The following is a 17,500-nucleotide window of genomic DNA, read 5'->3' as shown; positions in this document are numbered from 1 at the left end:
AATAAATGGAAGAATCGTGCCAACATTGTTTTATACTGAAAACTTTTTTTTGAATTACCGTCGCCAATCGTTAACCTTTTCCACATTAATATCTTAAATGGACTTGTCCATCTTTCAATCTGGGCAAAACCATTCGTCTTTATCAGGGAAAATTTCAAAATAAGTACTGATAGAAGTGAATAGTGCTGATTAACATGGCACTTATTAGTACTTTCCTTATTTTTTTTTTATTTAAAATAATCTATATATATAAAACTGGTCTGCAACAATGTTTGGGAAATTTAATTCACTATAAATTACCAAATCTATAATAAACAAATGTAAAATTGAAAAAATATATTGAGATAGACTTTGAAAAAAAAAGTTTTTTCGATGATAAATCTTAAAATAAAAGAAGTTGCGTTTTCACTGAAAAGCCTCCTGTTACAAGTTCAAACTGCTATGAAACTATGAAAAATGCTTCAATACTAATCAAACTTGGCACAAATGTTGACTGGACCATTGCCTTTGTAACGACATGCTCAGTCTTAAATTTCCTGTTACCATGGCAACGAGGGGACATCTCAAAATTGCCAAAAATCACTATTTTGCCTCGATTTTTTCCATCAAAATTTATTTCAAAGTGCTGCAACTGCTCAAGGGATTGAGATAAAGTCAAGGGCTTTTCAGCTTTGGTTACACTTTACCTTATGATCAACCTGGGATCATTTTTAGCCTCTCACAAGTCCAAAATTTCTTGGCGATGAGGGGGACTGTCGCCCCCCTTCAAACTCCCCAAACAGAACGGGGCAAATCCCCCTTCTGGCAACACCCTGATGTACCTTTTTGATAGGGGGCGATGCCGAAAAAGTGCTCAATTTTTTGGCAACATTTCTCAAACGAAAACTTATGTTTGGGGCCCAAATAGGACATTTTTTCACTATTTGAGGCCTAAAAAAGGGGGGGGGGGGGTCGAAAGTGCGTTGTTTCGCGTATATTTGTGGTAAAGGGTTAAATAAAAGAAGTTGTTTACCAAAACTACTTCATATTTTCATTCTAATCTGTGCCAGTTATTAAATCCAAATTTAGGTTAGCACATGGTGATACAAATTTTTGACATTTTAGTAAACATATTAAAGTAGTCTGCTGACGAACATATCTTTGGGGACTGGGATATATAATTACCCGGCAGTCAATCAATCTATCGTAACTTTTAACTTTGACAGCCATATATAGCCAATGGCCAAGACAGTTACTGATTATAAAATTAATGACAATTAAAAGTTACTATATTTATATATTTAATGATATAAAATATAGACTGTAAATTTGAGTGATTATTGAATAGTTGAAAGGGCATTTCCCCCCTCCCCCACCAACATTAAGTATACTTATTTTTAACATTAATAAATGTAAGCATCACCATTATCACCCTCAATTTAAGAAATGGACTTGTCCATCTTTAAAATCTGGACAAAACCATTTACCATTTTTAGGGAAAATATCGAAATATGTACTGAATGAATGGTTCACACTGGATACAAGCAGATTCAGTGCCCCAGCAGTGACCAATCTGTATGGTTCATGTGTGTGCTGACCACACTTATACTTGCGATTGAATGAGGCTTCCGACAAAACCATATATGGTTGCACAGCATGGATCCAGACCAGCCTCGCATCCGCACAGCTGATCAGATCTGCTGTCCATCAGTTTCTTTACTTTATTAGGTTGTAGCGACAGCATGGATCAGATGCAAGGTTGATCCATGCTGTCTCAACCATATGTTGTTTTAACGCAGCTCAAATCTAATCCAAAACGCCTGACTTGTAAGATTTAAATCTATCTGTCCAACCAAATTTCCTATTCTTATTTATCAACAAAATGGTACATTTTTTTTACTTTGGTTGCCTTTCACATTTGAACATCTGAATTTTTTTCACCTAAAGAGATTCAGAGAAGGTCTACATGATTTTAGCATTAAAATAACACAATATTTATTTTTATTTAAAAAGAAAGCATTTAAAGTATTCTGTATATAAAAATATTAATCATTTTCATAAAATCAACATTTTACTTTATAAAGTCAATTTATATCATCAACTTACAATAAAATTACTCCATGCACGTCAAATCCTTGAATAATTGAATTTTTTTTATCATAAAATCAAGACTCAAATGTCCAAAAACGCTTTTAAAATAACACATTTAATGTTTTATACAAGTCCTTTTATCTTTCTCATATACTGTGTATCCATTTAAAACATGCAATAAAAACGCATGAAAACACAATCAAGTTACATAGCCCCGGGTTTTTTTTTCTCTCTCCGATAACGAAAAATGTAATGAAGTGGATCACAGATCAAATATTTGATAATTATTGGTCAGTACATAAAAACAGAGTAAAACTCTGTAAACATATAAATAATGTGAAAATTAGTATCGACAATAAAAGGTAGATGACTTTTTGATACATGTATCATTTTACCAATATCATATACGACATCAAAGAACGGGAATTGTGTATTTGGGTTAAACAGTGTATTTAGACTGCTCATTTGTTTATTTTTGCAAGGTTTCAAGTTAATACTAACATTATCTTAGATTTTATGGTGACTTTATTATTTTCATGTTGACTTTATAACTTTAATCATGGTGATTTGTAAAATTAAGATATGGACGCCCTAAAAAAATTGTGTTAAAAGTTTGTGGAAATTTGATTAAATTATTCATGCAATTTGTTCTATCTACATTTTGTTCTCAAGATTTTAAATTTAAGTTTCAAATAAAAAACAATAATTGTGCGTCTAATAATATAAACTTTACAATTTAATGGCCAATAGTTAACAACCTTGATAATCCCTGCTATAAACCTTACACCTTCATACTGAATCATAACTTCACCATTTATAGCTAATTACTCTAAAATGTATAAAACAGAAAACCCAAAGTATAGTAGCATACCTGCAACGACAACGATCTCTTGCAGACAGATACAAACAGTTGCAATAAGTAACAGTGTATCATGCACCCTTACATACTGTAAAATCATTTCATTGATAATTTGCAACATTTCTATTTACAACATCCCAGGTCATTTTTCCTTTTTTAAGAGTAACAATAAATTGAAAAAACAGCATTCAATACTGGTTTGTGGAAATTTATTTTTACTTTCCATCTGTTTTTCTATCTACATTTTGGTTCTACAAAGATTTTAAAATTTAATTTCAATAAAAAAAGAACAATAATTGTGCAGTATCATAATTAATATAAGACATTTTGACATGTTATATGGCCATGTTTAAACAGACCTTTGTTATATATCCCTGGTTATATAACCTTACACCTATCCATACTGAATCATATAACTTGCCACCAGTTTTTATAGCTAATTACTCTAAAATGTATACAAACAGAAAACATAAAGTAGGTGGAGACAGTTACCTGCATACAGACAGACGATCCTTCTTGCAGACAGGCATACAAACATGCAAATAAGCTAACAGTGTATCATGCAGCCCTATAACATACTGTAAAAACATAAACATGCATAGTATAGTTGCTAACATTTCAATGATATTCTTAGGCTAAACAAAAATCACACATTGAGTCATAGTTCCCTGGAAGACCTGTAAAATTTGCTACTCATTATAGAATTAAATGATTAGTTAGTTTAATGGGTTTTCGTCAAGGTCGTATTGAGACTTTTCTGCTTTATCGGTGGAGGAATAACTTCTCTGTGTGACATTTCAGCCACAAGCAGGCACCTGAGTAGAAGCACTGACCTTCCCAAAGCTAGCTGTATACCTTTCTCATATGAAAGAATTCAAAGTCCCTTGCTGTATTTGAGCCCACAGTGGTGAAGATCAAAAAATAGTTTATGCAAAATGGGGCCATCATCTATTAACGTTTTAATAATTGTGATGAACATCATACCTGCAGTTTTTGGAATATGATTATATTACATAATAATCATAAGAGCTGAACTGAAATGATGTTTGAATTAAACTTTTTTATGTTTATTTTGAATTACCAGGATACTAGTAACAAACACCTTTAAAAAATGTTGAATTGCACAAATAAATATAGAAAAGCATGACAATAAATTTTGAAGATATTAAGTATGTGTTATTGTTGGACATTTTATGTTTGACAGAACTACAATGTATAATCTATGTAAATTCATGATCAAGATCAAAAATCTCAAACATTTCAGATACATCAAATATTTTATTTCAATACAACTTTAAATAACTAAACTGCACAGCAACTTAATGTAGAACTTACCTTGTTTTCCTGTGTCTCCAGGACCAAGAACTCTAGGTGTTCTGTTTGCTCCTTCAGTTCTTCATATGTCTGAGTAGTCTCCCTTAGATCTTCTTTAAGCTTTGCTATCTGTTCAAAAAGTATGTTTTGTATAACATAATTAATTCTCTGCAGATTCAAACAAATGTTGCTTAGATTTTTTAATATCAGCTTATGAATAATACATTAATATGATGTGTGATACAATTCCTAAAAACTTCTTTTCTTAATTTTCAAGTTTTACCTTATGAATCAGCCTTAACAAACCAAATAATTTGATTCTTTATTTTAACTACTTCTTGTGATTAAAACAAAAGGAGCAATGCATGAAAATGTTAGTTACTAATTGGCTGGGTTTAAGTTGCTTGCCCAGGGAAGAACATTATGGTGACTTGCCAGAACACCTAAGGCACAAAAGTCAGCCCGCATAGCTCAATCGGTTATTGTGCGAGACTTGTAATCTCGACATTGTGGGTTTGATTCCCAGGCTGGCAGACTCAAATTACTAATCGGTCTTTCAGATGAGACTTTGAATTGAGGTCCCATTATGAGTGCTTAAACACTAATGACGCGTTAAAGAACAAGGAGAACCTTCTGGATTTGGGGCATCTTCCTATATCTGTATCTTGCACATCCCTCCAAAAAATAAAATGATAAATATTCTTCTGGATGTCTCACAGGTATGGGCAACCAGTGGCGAGTATAAATAAACACAAATACACACACAACCTGAGGCACACTTTACTCAATTATTTCAGGTACTAGCATGCCCCTGATTAAAATAACTAGAAAAAAAGCTTCTTCACATGAAAAAAATCTCTGGCACACAAAACCTGATATGGAGCTTAGCAGTATTAACCCTACAATCATAGATATTCCTGAAAGCTGGTTGAGATATTCTAATAACGGTACACTGATGCTATAAAGATCCCATCTTAACTTTATGTGGCTTAAGCCTCGGACCTTCTGTATGCTAAATTGATAGTTTTCCAGTAAAATAAAAATAAAAGAATCCAGAGTCTCTGATGGGACTCAAACCAACAGCAGTGAAGGGCAAATGATAACAACTTGGCTATCAGAATTTGCAGATGCATGTTTATTGAATTAAATGAAAATGTACCAAATTTTTATCCAAAGCTTCCATTACAAATACTGTATATTTTTTTATGAAATAGAGTGAAACATAACTTCAGTTCAATATATAAGATGGACCAGACATTTCAAGAAAAAATTAATGTTTGTATATAAGCACCTGCATTCTCTAAATGAAACCATCTGATTATTTCACTTCTTCCCTACCACACTGCTGATATTAATTTTATAAAAAAAACAAGAGCTGTCGGTAGGACAGCACGCTCGACTATTCTAAGTGCTTGATAGTAAAAGAGCCTTGATAATGATAAATTTTTTAAGTTCACAAAAGGGCTAATTTTTTGTTATAAATTCATGTTATAGGCCTTAGAGAGAGTCTTATTATACAGTATTGGCTTGACTATTCGGAAGGTAATGTCACAAGGGTGTTTTATTGAGTATAATAATACTAATTACCTATGAATACATAAATTTGACAGAAAAGGTACAAAGGCTTGTTATTAAGATGTTTTATCCATAAATCACTGCTTTATAATAAATTATTATTATGAATGCATAAAATTGTCCAAAAAAAGGCACAAACCCTTCAGTACTTATTGAGATAACAGCTTACAAGCAAAACTTAACCATGAATTTCTAAGTTGAAAAAGGGGAGAAAAATAAGCCTAAATGCAAGATAGAATTATGGATCTTTGTCAGTGACCTACAATTATGACCCTAAATGCATATGTGAAGTTTTAAATAAATATCTTTAATAGTTATTGAGATATGTAAAACTTGCATGTAAACATTAACCAAGAGACTAAGTAGAAAAGGGGATATGAATCAGCCTTAATGCAAGAGAGAGTTATGGAACTTGGTCAGTGACATACAATTATGACCCTCCAATTATGACCCTAAGTGCATGTGTAAAGTTTCAAGTAAATATCTTTGAAGACCTTTAACCTTTAACCAAAATTTCTAAGTTTCAAAGGGGCAAATAATTCTGCAAATATTGCAGGCAGAGTTATGCAATTTTTGCAAACTGATGTACATTGTTACTATAAAAAAGTATTTTAAATTTCAATTGAATATCTCAAGCAATAATTGAGATTTGACATTAAAAAAAACTTAAATTCAAAAATTTCAAGTTCCTTTAACGGCAAATTCTGTGCAATAACTGATATGGCAGTAGTATTAACTCGTCAACATAATATTCCTGAAACTAATAAATAAGTATTTGTAAAGTCATTTACTATGTCAGCTTAATCACTTCTGACGCTAAATTTGACTTTAAAAAAAACTTAAAGACCAGAGTCTCTAGTTAAAAAACGGGGCATAAAATTCTTCAATATTGCAGATGCAGTAAGTTAATCAAATGTACCAATTTATAAGCTCCATTACTCTGTTATATTAAATAAGAAAATATTGTAATTTCAATGAAAATCTCAAGTAAAATTAATTTTGTTTATAAAACCTTTCCAATGAAACCCATCTGATTATCACTCTTCCCTACCACACTCTCATATTCATTTTATAAAAAACAACAAAGTATTCCAAGTTTTAACTTAGAATTTAATGAAAATTCTATCCTGTACATAAAGTCTAAACAACAAGAGAAACTGCTTTACTTGTAATAAATTGACTGAAAAAATACATCTTTCAAGAAAAGCTGTCTCATGTCTAAAATGGCATATCTCTGGACTGAACTGTAAACCTAAAATAATGTATAACAACCAGCACATTCAATACAGGTATAGGTGATCAAAGAATTAATTTCTTTTTGTCTTTTTTTTTTTTTTTTTTTTTTTTGGTGAACCAACACAGTAAAGGTCATATGGTGACTTTCCTGCTCTACCGGTAGACCAGGCATATGATTAGAACTACTAACGTTTTGTAAGCTAACTAAAAAGCTTCTTTACATAAATGAATCCAAAATCCCTAGCAGGATTCAAACACATAGCAATGACGGGCAAGTGGTTTGAAGTCAACAACCTTAACTACTCGGCCATGGCGCCCCTCAAAGAATATAAGTATCAAAACTATTTACAATACCTGTTTAATTTGTGATTGGTTCTCAGAGGTGAGTACTTCCTTCTCTTGAATCAACTGATCTTTCTCAAATACCCAGCTACTGTCATACTCCTGAAGAAAAAAAATGACCTTGACCTCCGTGTTTTAAAATGAAAAGGTCAAACCCTCAAGGTCATGACCTCATGGTTTTGACCTCTGATCTTTTGCCGTAAAAATGACCTAATTTCAACTTCAGAACAATCACATAAAACTGTATAAAATGATTTTGAAACAATCTGCATTAACAGCTGAAATTTCCATTTACTCTAATGATGCAATAACAAGACAAAGGCATTCAGAGAAAGAATCAAATTGATCAATAAACATCAGCTGAAGTAGCATTTTACGAGACAAATCAATTAAACACCACTGTTAAATTGTTTATCTAATCACATAAACAAGTATTTTCTGACACACATTAAGAGAAACAATTTTACCTTGTATTTACTAAGGCACTCCTCTAGATTCTCAATCTTACATTGAGCAATATACAGGTCTGTCTCAAAATCTAGTTTAGACTGAAAATATAAAAGCACATGTAAATATAGAAAGGTAAAAGTATAGAAAGAAGGTTCCCTTCTCACAATAAATGCTAGAAATTTAAAATCATAATCATCACTATCATCATAATCATCATGAGGAAATATTTAGTTTGAAGGGCACTATTTTTGCTACCAGTTCAAGTATAAAGTAGTGCCTGAAAATGAAAATTGACAACTACATGTAATAGGAAATCAAGAAGAACTGCTGGTCAAATCTGAAACAAGATACTTTATGACACAAAATTTGCTGCAAGAACATGGATATAATAGTAATTACTTTGATGCGCTTGACCTTCAAATTAATAAACCTTAACTTATCTGCAAGAATAAATTCCCAAAGTTTAAGTTGTTTTGCAGCTAGACAATCATATATCCCAACCCCAGTATAAACATGTATATACTTAAAGATTGGGTGTATTTCATGAATTTTATTTCATGTATGTGACCATGACCTATATAACACTGACCTTGACACTATATAACACTGAGAATGAACTTTTCAGCCTAAACTGGGCTTTTCTTTGATACCCTCAAGTATAAATACATAGAGAGGGACATGTATGTGATGTGTTTCATGACCTTGACCTATATAAATACTAACCTTAACATATCTCTAAGAGTAAGAGTACACTTTTCAGCCTAAATTGTAATGTAGTTGAGCTTTTCTATGATGCTCTCTAGTATATATACAGAGAGTAGGACATGTTCATGATGTGTTTCATAAATCTTATCTGTGACCTTGACCTAAATCAAGTACTGACCTTGACATATCTCTGTGAGTCAGTTCTCCAGCCTAGGATGTTCTGAAGTTGGGCTGTTGATTTCTGTAGAGTCAGCTGTTCTTTCATCAATTTCTTGTAGTTTTTCTCTATTTTTTCTACATCATCATGAGGAAGCTGAAAACATTAAAGAATTTCAATTGATCAACATATATGAGACCAATTTGATAATACTTGTTTCAAAAGATTAATTTCTTATATAAGTCTTTGGACTTTAGGATGGTTGATCAGAATGGAATTTTTAGGAGACACAAATGACGTTATATTATTAGAATATTTATAAACAATTCTAGTAACACTGAACGGGAAGTTTTAGCTGACAATCTTAATCATGAATGAGCTTCCCACAGTACATGTATTACGTGACATTTTTGAGATATTCAATTTTTTGGAGAAATAGAAATCTTCCATCTGATGAGTATTAACTGTAATTGTGGCCACAGTTTCTTACGTTCATTTATATAAAGATATTATTATATTACTTACTTCCTCTAATAAATCATCATCAGACAAGGTTCCAACTGACATTGATGACAATGAGAGATCTGAGTCATGTGAAGGCTCTTCTTCTATGCTGCATGGACTGCTCAATCTTGACAACTGAAATACAATTATACCAGTCTATCTATTTGTGCTAAATAAGAATATCATAGCAATAGCTACTAAATCAAAGTAACAATTCTCAATGCAATACAACAGTTCTGAATTGTTCTATTTTCATATCAGGCCCAAATTTTTTTTAATAAAATCATTAAAGATTTGATACCAAAGATGAAAGAAATAAACTTTGGGTCCAGGATATAAACTTACATGTTCTGCTGACATCCTTAGACGTCTTTTCTTTCTATGCTGTAACACCTCCATTCTTCTGTCCTTTTCCTGTAATAATGAAAAGTCTTGTGTTAAAGTATATAAGAATATATAAAATATTTCTAGGATGGTCACATAAAAACTTTAATTTCAAATTCAGATTTCCAAAATGCTTTTTAACAAGTACATGAACTTTCTCTCAAGGCATTAAGAACTTTCTGCCATCAGTATAAAGCCATATAAGTATGCATTTCTATAAATAGACTCATGCATTTCTATAAATAGACTCAAACTTTACTGATTTTAGATTTATTTATGCACCCCCATGCCACCCATTGCATATCGTAATCAGATCATGAGATGGGCTTCAATGTTTACACGCTTTGGTCTGGGCATCATACCCTTATCAGCAGTGTCTTTTCATGCTGAGTCTTTCTCTAGCTGGTTCTGCATTCCATGGTATAGTAATTGTATTTTATGTTTATTTATATCGCCACCTGTTGCCCATAAGGGTGAGTCCTCCAGAAGATTATTTATCATTTTAGGAGGATAGTGCAAGATACAAATACAGAAAGACACCCTAATTCCAGAAGCTTCTCCTGGTTCTTTATCGTGCCAAATGTTAAAGCACAGGGCCTTGATTTAAAGTTTCATCTGAAAGACTGATTAGTAATTTTAGTTGCCCAGCCCAGGAATCCAACCCATAATGTCAAGGTTACAAGTTTCGTGCTCTTACCAATTAAGCTATATGTGCTGGTGGTATAATAATATTAGGATTGAGGATTGAACCAGGGACCCCTGGATTTTAAATTCAGATGCTCTCCTTAGTGAGCTAAAGGGGACAGACGACGGCATATCGGCAAGTCATGTTGCACAAAGTGTTCAGGAGGTTAACATCCTATTTTAAGTAGACCTGAAGAGTTTTAGGGGGAATCCATGTCTAAGTTTTCCATTAAATGTAATCTGGCAGTCTTAACATACAAAATAGAATTAAATATTGGCGTCTGACCAACCAAGGTATAATAAGCTTGCAGCTTCCTATATCGCTTAATTTCACATACGCAAAAAGTAACATCTCTTATTTATAAGTGTTTTTATGAGAGACAAACTTAGATGAGAAATTGATTTTCAAGTGCCAAAAACTGAAAAACTATTTTCATCAAAATATAAGAGCTTATGATATGCATAAACAAAAATTATACTTGAGAGGACCTGATGTAGAAAATAAAATTTTTTTTAAGATTTTCAATATAACTACGATTGTTTTTTGCCCTTTTTCAAAATTTTATGTATTTAATATATTTTTTAGAAAGCAGTTACCTAAAATTTTCATCCATTCTGTGGCAAAACTAAATTGTTCTCCACATTATCCCCAAAATCTCCACACACATTACTTTAATTAGTGGTATAGGATACAAGTTATTACATATTTACTGATAGTCTTCAATCAATGATTGAAAAAAATGTGAGATCGTGATTTAGAAGTCTTGAGCTTGCAAATCCAAGGTCCAAACCCCTCTTTACTGAACATCAAGCAATAAAGAGTGACAATGGTTCTGTTTTCACCTATTAAATAAATATCATATAGTGTTGGGGTAGCAGAGTAGTCAATTGTACCTGACCTGTAATCTTCGGATTGCTAGCCTAGGTTCAAGTCCTGTCAATAGAAAGCTGAAACAACACCCATTTCTCAGTACTGGTTGGATCAGTAATGGATTTGAGAGAATGTTTATATGAGCCGCGTCATGACAAAACCAACATAGTGCGTTTGCTACCAGCATCCGCGCAGTCTGATCAGGATCCATGCTGTTCACTGTCAGTTTCTTTACTTGTTATAGGGTTTGTAAGTGAACAGCATGGATCCTGATCAGACTGCGCAGATGCGCAGGCTGGTCTGGATCCATGCTGGTCACAAACGCATTACGTTGGTTTTGTCATGACGCGGCTCAATTATGCTTACAGCTTATTTGCATTTGATATAAAAATTGTGAGGAGAAATTTTATACATTGTGTAAAATGTTGGATAACCTTCAAGATTCCAATTTCATTATTTTGTACCTAAATGTTTTTCTGCTTAAAATCCCAATCACTGTAAAGGCCCGATGGTTCATGGCTTAAAGCTTTACTGGTAGAGACTTCAGGTTACCCTCTGTTCATTATTTCAGATGTAAGTTGTCAAATGTGTCGAACCGCAAACCTTCCATTTATGCTAGCTTGATAGCATCCTCACACAAAAGAATCTAAAGTTCCTGGCAGTTCTCAGAAACCACAGCAGTTATAGTCAAGTCATTGGAAGTCAACAACCTAAGGAGGTCAACATGTAATTATACACATGTTTACTGAAAATCATATGCTTGTATACTGAAAAATTAACACTTGTTTTGTACATAATACAGATTTATAATAGACAAACAATAACTCTTGTACTGCTAATATTAACTTACAGCTGAAGCGTGTTTAAGGTTTGTTATAGTTTTAGCTTGCTCGGAGATCTCTGCGCGTAGCTTTCCAATCTCCTCCACCTGAATCTCCAGGCTTCCTTTCTCCAATTTCTCTTCATTTAGTTGCCGTGCCAAAACGCTACATTTCCGCCTGGCTTGATCTAGATTTTCTTTCTGTATGGATTAAAAACATAATAATAGTGATATTCAAAACTGGCTGAATTCATGAATATAAGTATATGTGGTAAAGAGAATGCAAAAAGCCTTAATTTGTTTTCATATAAGAGCAAACTAAGTCACTATGACAACAAGCCTAGTAATTATGCTTGATTCATTACTACTTCATAATCATACTGACATTCAGCTGGTATTTTTGAAGTCTTCTTTTTTTTCCCCTCAAAAGTAGAATTACAATTACCTTAATGGAGGTGAAAATATATGGTAATGGTAAATAATAAGCAACATAAAAAGTGTGGAAACTCATAGATCTACTTTTATCTTGCCAATCAGCATCAGAAAAAAAGCTTGAATTAGTATAATCAGCATTAGAGAAAAGCTTGAATTAGTATTGAACACATCAGAAGCTTCATATGTTACAGTGGTGTTTTTGTAAAACCTAATATTAAGCTCCATTTTTTTCGTCTTTTTTGTATTTGCACTGCTGTTGTTTACAGAAATGTTGTATTTAGTTGGTCTATTTATAGGTTTTTGTATTTTTTAGAAGATAAAAATATGGTTTACAATAAAACATCTCACTTGGTAAAAGCAATGCAAAGTTGGAAAGTAGAAATAAGTTCCTTTGACATATGTGGGGAACTAAGCAAAAATATTTTTTTCAGTGATACTGGTAGGGGAAAGACGTCAGGTGTCTCTATTTGCACTATTTCAGTTTCCTATGTATACTATTCCAGGTCCCAATGTGTACTATTTCAGGTCCCTATATGCACTAATTCAGGTCAGGTCCATATGTGCACTATTTCAGGTCCCTATGTGTACTTTTTCAGGTTCCTAAGTGCATTATTTCAGGTCCCTATGTGTACTATCAGGGCTCCAGATAATTTTTTAGGGCAATGAGTATTTACTCATTGATTTTTTTGTGAATGAGTAAAACTTGAAATCTGAAATTTGGCAGGAGTATTTTTACTCCTTAAAATGTATGTAAAAGAGTAAAACATTTATTATGCTTTTATTATTCTTGTAATACAAGATATGTCAGTCATTTCTTTTGCTTTTTGGACTCCCTTGGTTTATAATCTTGCATTTCCAAACGGCATACGTTTTATCTGAACCTGAGGCATGTTTCTGTTGCTCATACGTGGCAGTGCTAATTATTTCATTAATTATAACCTTCACAATTACTTTTGAATTATTTTATGAAATTGCGTTAATTCCACCACCTTACTATACATACGATAACAACCGATGATAGTCGGAACTACAGGAAGTTACCGTTAGATGTTGCAAAGCATCATACGAAGTTAATTCCACCACCATACTATACATACGATAACAACCGATGATGGCCGGAACTACAGTAGTTACTGGTAGAAGCTTGCAAAGCGTTCAGACGAAATTAAAAATAAGATACTTTCGGTTACGTTTATGCGAAAGAAATGTTGCTCAATGCGTAACCTGAATATTGTGTGAGTTTTCATACACTTAAATTTTGTTTTGAATGCGTAAACCTGTTATTTCCATGCATAATTTACGCGTATACGCATCTTATCTGGAGCCCTGTACTATTTCAGGCCCCTATGTGCACTATTTTAGGTCCCTATTTGCACTCTTTCAGGTCCCTATATGCACGTTTTCAGGTCCCTATGTGCACTATTTCAGGTCACTATGTGTACTATTTCAGGTCCCTATTTACACTATTTCAGAACCACCAAGCTCTCGTAAACTTGATCAGAATTGAAACCCATGGCAGTAAAGGGAAAGTGATTTTAAGAATTAGAAGCTCCTTAAGGACCCATGGCTTCTTATACAGTAAAACCTGTTTTACATAACCAAGCAACTTACCCAATAAAACCTGTCTAACAACACCAGCAAAGGTAAATGAGAAGTCAACTCATATGACAGGTGCTATCTTAAAAAGGTAACTATGAACTGTTCTTGATGATATAAAAAAAAACTAAAATACTGACCATTATATACAGGACTTTTCTATACAATGTCTTGTTTTTATGAAAGGATGGGTTTTACACGGGGCATTCTGTTTATATATATTTACACAATTACATATAAATTTCAAATACATCATAACATCATCGATATGCATTTCTTACTTGTCCCAGGAAACTTGTCTTAGACAGATTTAATGGGAAAAACTAATTAACTTATTTTCCGCCAAGTTCTCTTTATCACTATTTAATGGAGTTTTCTTTTATTAATATTATGTTCCCCGACTTGTTTCATCATGCAATAAGCTATCTTCTCTATATATGATCCCAGACTGTTATACATACAGAGTAGATTATAGGTTATTTTTTCAGTCAGATATCATATCTGGGATGATAGTTCATTCAAACAGACTTCCCTTTTTGCTTTAACATGAAGGTACAGTTATCAAACATGTTAAAAGGAAATCTAAAGCACTTTCCATAAAAAAGTTTATCTTCTGATTTTCCCCGACTTATAATGACTGACTTATGCTTCAGACAAGCTTAAGGGGACGCTGACAAAAGTAACCCCTATATGTCGCCTTTTTCAAGGCGACACAAAAGATAAGCACTACAGGTTGTCTAATCTATTACCATGAAGTTATAACTGTATAAATTTATTTGTACTTTAATGAGTTCCCCATAACATCTATCAAATGAAGATAATGTTCAGATAATTATATTTACCAGCTTCCTGTTTTCGTCACTTATGGTGCGTATCTGTTCCTTTAAGTCCCTATTTAACGTAGTTAGCTCCATATTCTTCTCCAAAAATTTCTTATTTTTTTCCTGTAAGGGTTTACATTTCTGTTCGAAGTCCCTTATCTTCTTCATCTGAAATATTTTGAATAAAAAAAGTTTCATGAAAATCTGCACACAAAGAAACATTATGTGCGTGTATCAATGTTCTTGCATCATGTGAAATTTTCTAAATATATCTATGATAATGATTTGCTAGAAAATACAGGAAATGAAACTGAAAATAGAAGTATAGTAAAAACATAATTTTAAGACAATTTTGTTGACATGTTTTTTATTTTTTTACACTGACTATACCAAATATCTTTTTATGGACTATGTACATCTTAAAATCTGGACAAAACCAGCACTCATGTTTAGAAAAAAAAATTACAGTCAGTTTTCATTTAATAGGGATCAGTGCAAACTAAGCTTAGATGGCACAGATGTGTCAGCTAATCCTGGTCTGCACTGGTAGCATGGGTACATTCTGTTGCCACCAGCAAGGGTAATGGTTAAGTAATAGAAAGAGCACCGAAACATGAGGCTATCTGATTTGTACGAGGGGGCGTAGCCCCCGAGTATTAATCAGATTGCTGAGTGTTTTGGTGTTCTTTCTCTTTTGTATCATAGTCAAACATAAAAGCATGTTCCCTGTTGTCACAATATGAAACCCTGGCAAATATGAACCAATGAACGAACATCTGAATATGACATTTCTGTTGCTTTCCCTTTCTCTGTCGTCACAGTATGTAAACCCAAGCAAAAAAGAGCCAATCAATGGGCATGCTCTGGAGTGCGGGTAACTAATACCCGCACTCCAGTTAACGCACTGTGCATGTATACGTATACGATTTAACCCTGACACATTTTCAACAGAAAGGTCTCAAAACTATGATACAAGATGGGTTTAAAATCACTTTTTGTTGAAGAGCATTTAACAGATTTTCTAAGGATTTTACCCTCTAAATTTGAAAATATTATGATATTATAATATTATAATAACTCTTTCATTTGTGTTTCAAACATTTCTGAATATCTAATATGTAAATAAAAACTTTAATGTTAAAATATTAGTCCTTTAATATAGGTTTGACACTCCTTTAAATGCCTCTATTTATAATTGAACATTTCACACATTTAAACTAATTTAACCTTGTAAGGAAGAAGAAGTAAATTAATTAATGCACTTGATAATTTAAAAAAAAGTCCAACTTAAACCTGGCCTTAAATACAAGTTCAATCAAAGTTAATAACATATCTAAAATACAAATCCAGTCAAAGAATACAAATCCAGTCAAAGAAAATGACACATTTAAGATATAAATCCAATCAAAAGTAAATCACAATATTTAAAGAACAAAATTAATGAAAATTTCAAATCAAATTTGAACTGCACATCTCTGAATTACGAATTTATTGAATATAAACTAAACAAAAAACTGTCTAAAATTTGACGAGGAAATCACCGCTAAATCATTGATATTGAATTTGACCAGAAAGAAAGAGTTTATTTCAATTTAAATGGGGTCTTTTGATCCATTAAAACAAATTTTAAAGAAACAAATTCAATTTATTTTAATTTTTTTAATACAATATTTTTACAATAATCTTTTTTGTAATGAATTCTAAACTTCATGGCCGCAAAACTGTATGATATAACAGTACATTTTTTTCACCCCATAACATCCATTAATTGAATAAATTGATTAAGTGCAAAATCTGTTATTTTTGCATTGTGTTTTGTTTTTAGATATATTTCATGACATTTACTTCTCATCCAAAACAAAGAAACCTTTCATAGATTTATAAAATCAGAAAACATTTTACATTACATATATTGAAAACAAATTTTGACTTCATTTTTTGACTTCATTTTATCATGAACATTTTATGATTGTACTGAAATTGCCAATAATTCCCATCAAAATTGAATGTTTTGTGCACTTAATAAAAACTTTTAATTTCAATACTTGACTCTGAATCAACTTCATTATTCTCAGGTGCCCTTACATATACTGTATTATTTCAGATCCCGAGTAAAATCCCCTGCTATCCATTTATGCAAGCTAGACAAATTTCTCACATGTAAGAACACATCAGAACTGATACAAACCAATAGCAGTGAAGAGATATAAATAATAAAGTCAGAGACCACTCAGCCAAATGGGCCTTGAATCAATTTCATATCATCTATTCTATGGCCATGTCAATTAAATCATACATAAATGGTCAGTATACTATCCCATTAACATCCTTTAAAGTTATATTTCAACTTTCCATTTTTTTCTTGATTTGGTTTAATGTTGCACCAACACAGTCTAGGTCATATGATGACTTTCCATCTTTACTGGTGGAGGAAGACCTCGGGTGCACCTCTGTCCATTATATCAACATTGGAAATAATATTCCAGTAGACTGAGATTTTGAGAAAATATTTGTTATTCAAGATTCGAAAGTAAGAATCCTTCAGAAATGGAATTATTGTCACACTTCTCTTACACTACTTGCATATTTGATAGAGATGCAATAGTCTGCCTTAGGGCTGTCATTGAATATCATGATATGAGACATGACCAAAAAATGTGGAAAATCTGTGTAAAAA

At 32.4% G+C, this 17,500-nt stretch overlaps 1 protein-coding gene across 1 annotated transcript in view; it reads right to left on the bottom strand.

The window, feature by feature from the left end:
• Positions 1-17,500, bottom strand: part of LOC132715969 (centrosomal protein of 290 kDa-like) — a 98,697-nt gene that overhangs the window by 70,085 nt on the left and 11,112 nt on the right. The window contains exons 3-10 of the mRNA XM_060699084.1: positions 14,845-14,991; positions 12,002-12,172; positions 9,558-9,626; positions 9,234-9,347; positions 8,730-8,864; positions 7,864-7,944; positions 7,409-7,498; positions 4,265-4,372 (exon numbers count right to left, since the gene is read on the bottom strand). Coding sequence (XP_060555067.1) covers positions 4,265-4,372; positions 7,409-7,498; positions 7,864-7,944; positions 8,730-8,864; positions 9,234-9,347; positions 9,558-9,626; positions 12,002-12,172; positions 14,845-14,991 — 915 coding nt within the window. The remainder of the gene's footprint in view (positions 1-4,264; positions 4,373-7,408; positions 7,499-7,863; positions 7,945-8,729; positions 8,865-9,233; positions 9,348-9,557; positions 9,627-12,001; positions 12,173-14,844; positions 14,992-17,500) is intronic.

The sequence above is a fragment of the Ruditapes philippinarum genome, unplaced genomic scaffold (assembly GCF_026571515.1).
Source record: "Ruditapes philippinarum isolate M1 unplaced genomic scaffold, ASM2657151v2 ctg163_1_1_1_1, whole genome shotgun sequence".
Classification (NCBI taxonomy): domain Eukaryota; kingdom Metazoa; phylum Mollusca; class Bivalvia; order Venerida; family Veneridae; genus Ruditapes; species Ruditapes philippinarum.
Note: the sequence above shows the minus strand (reverse complement) of the source record. Positions and strands in the feature narration are given on the sequence as shown.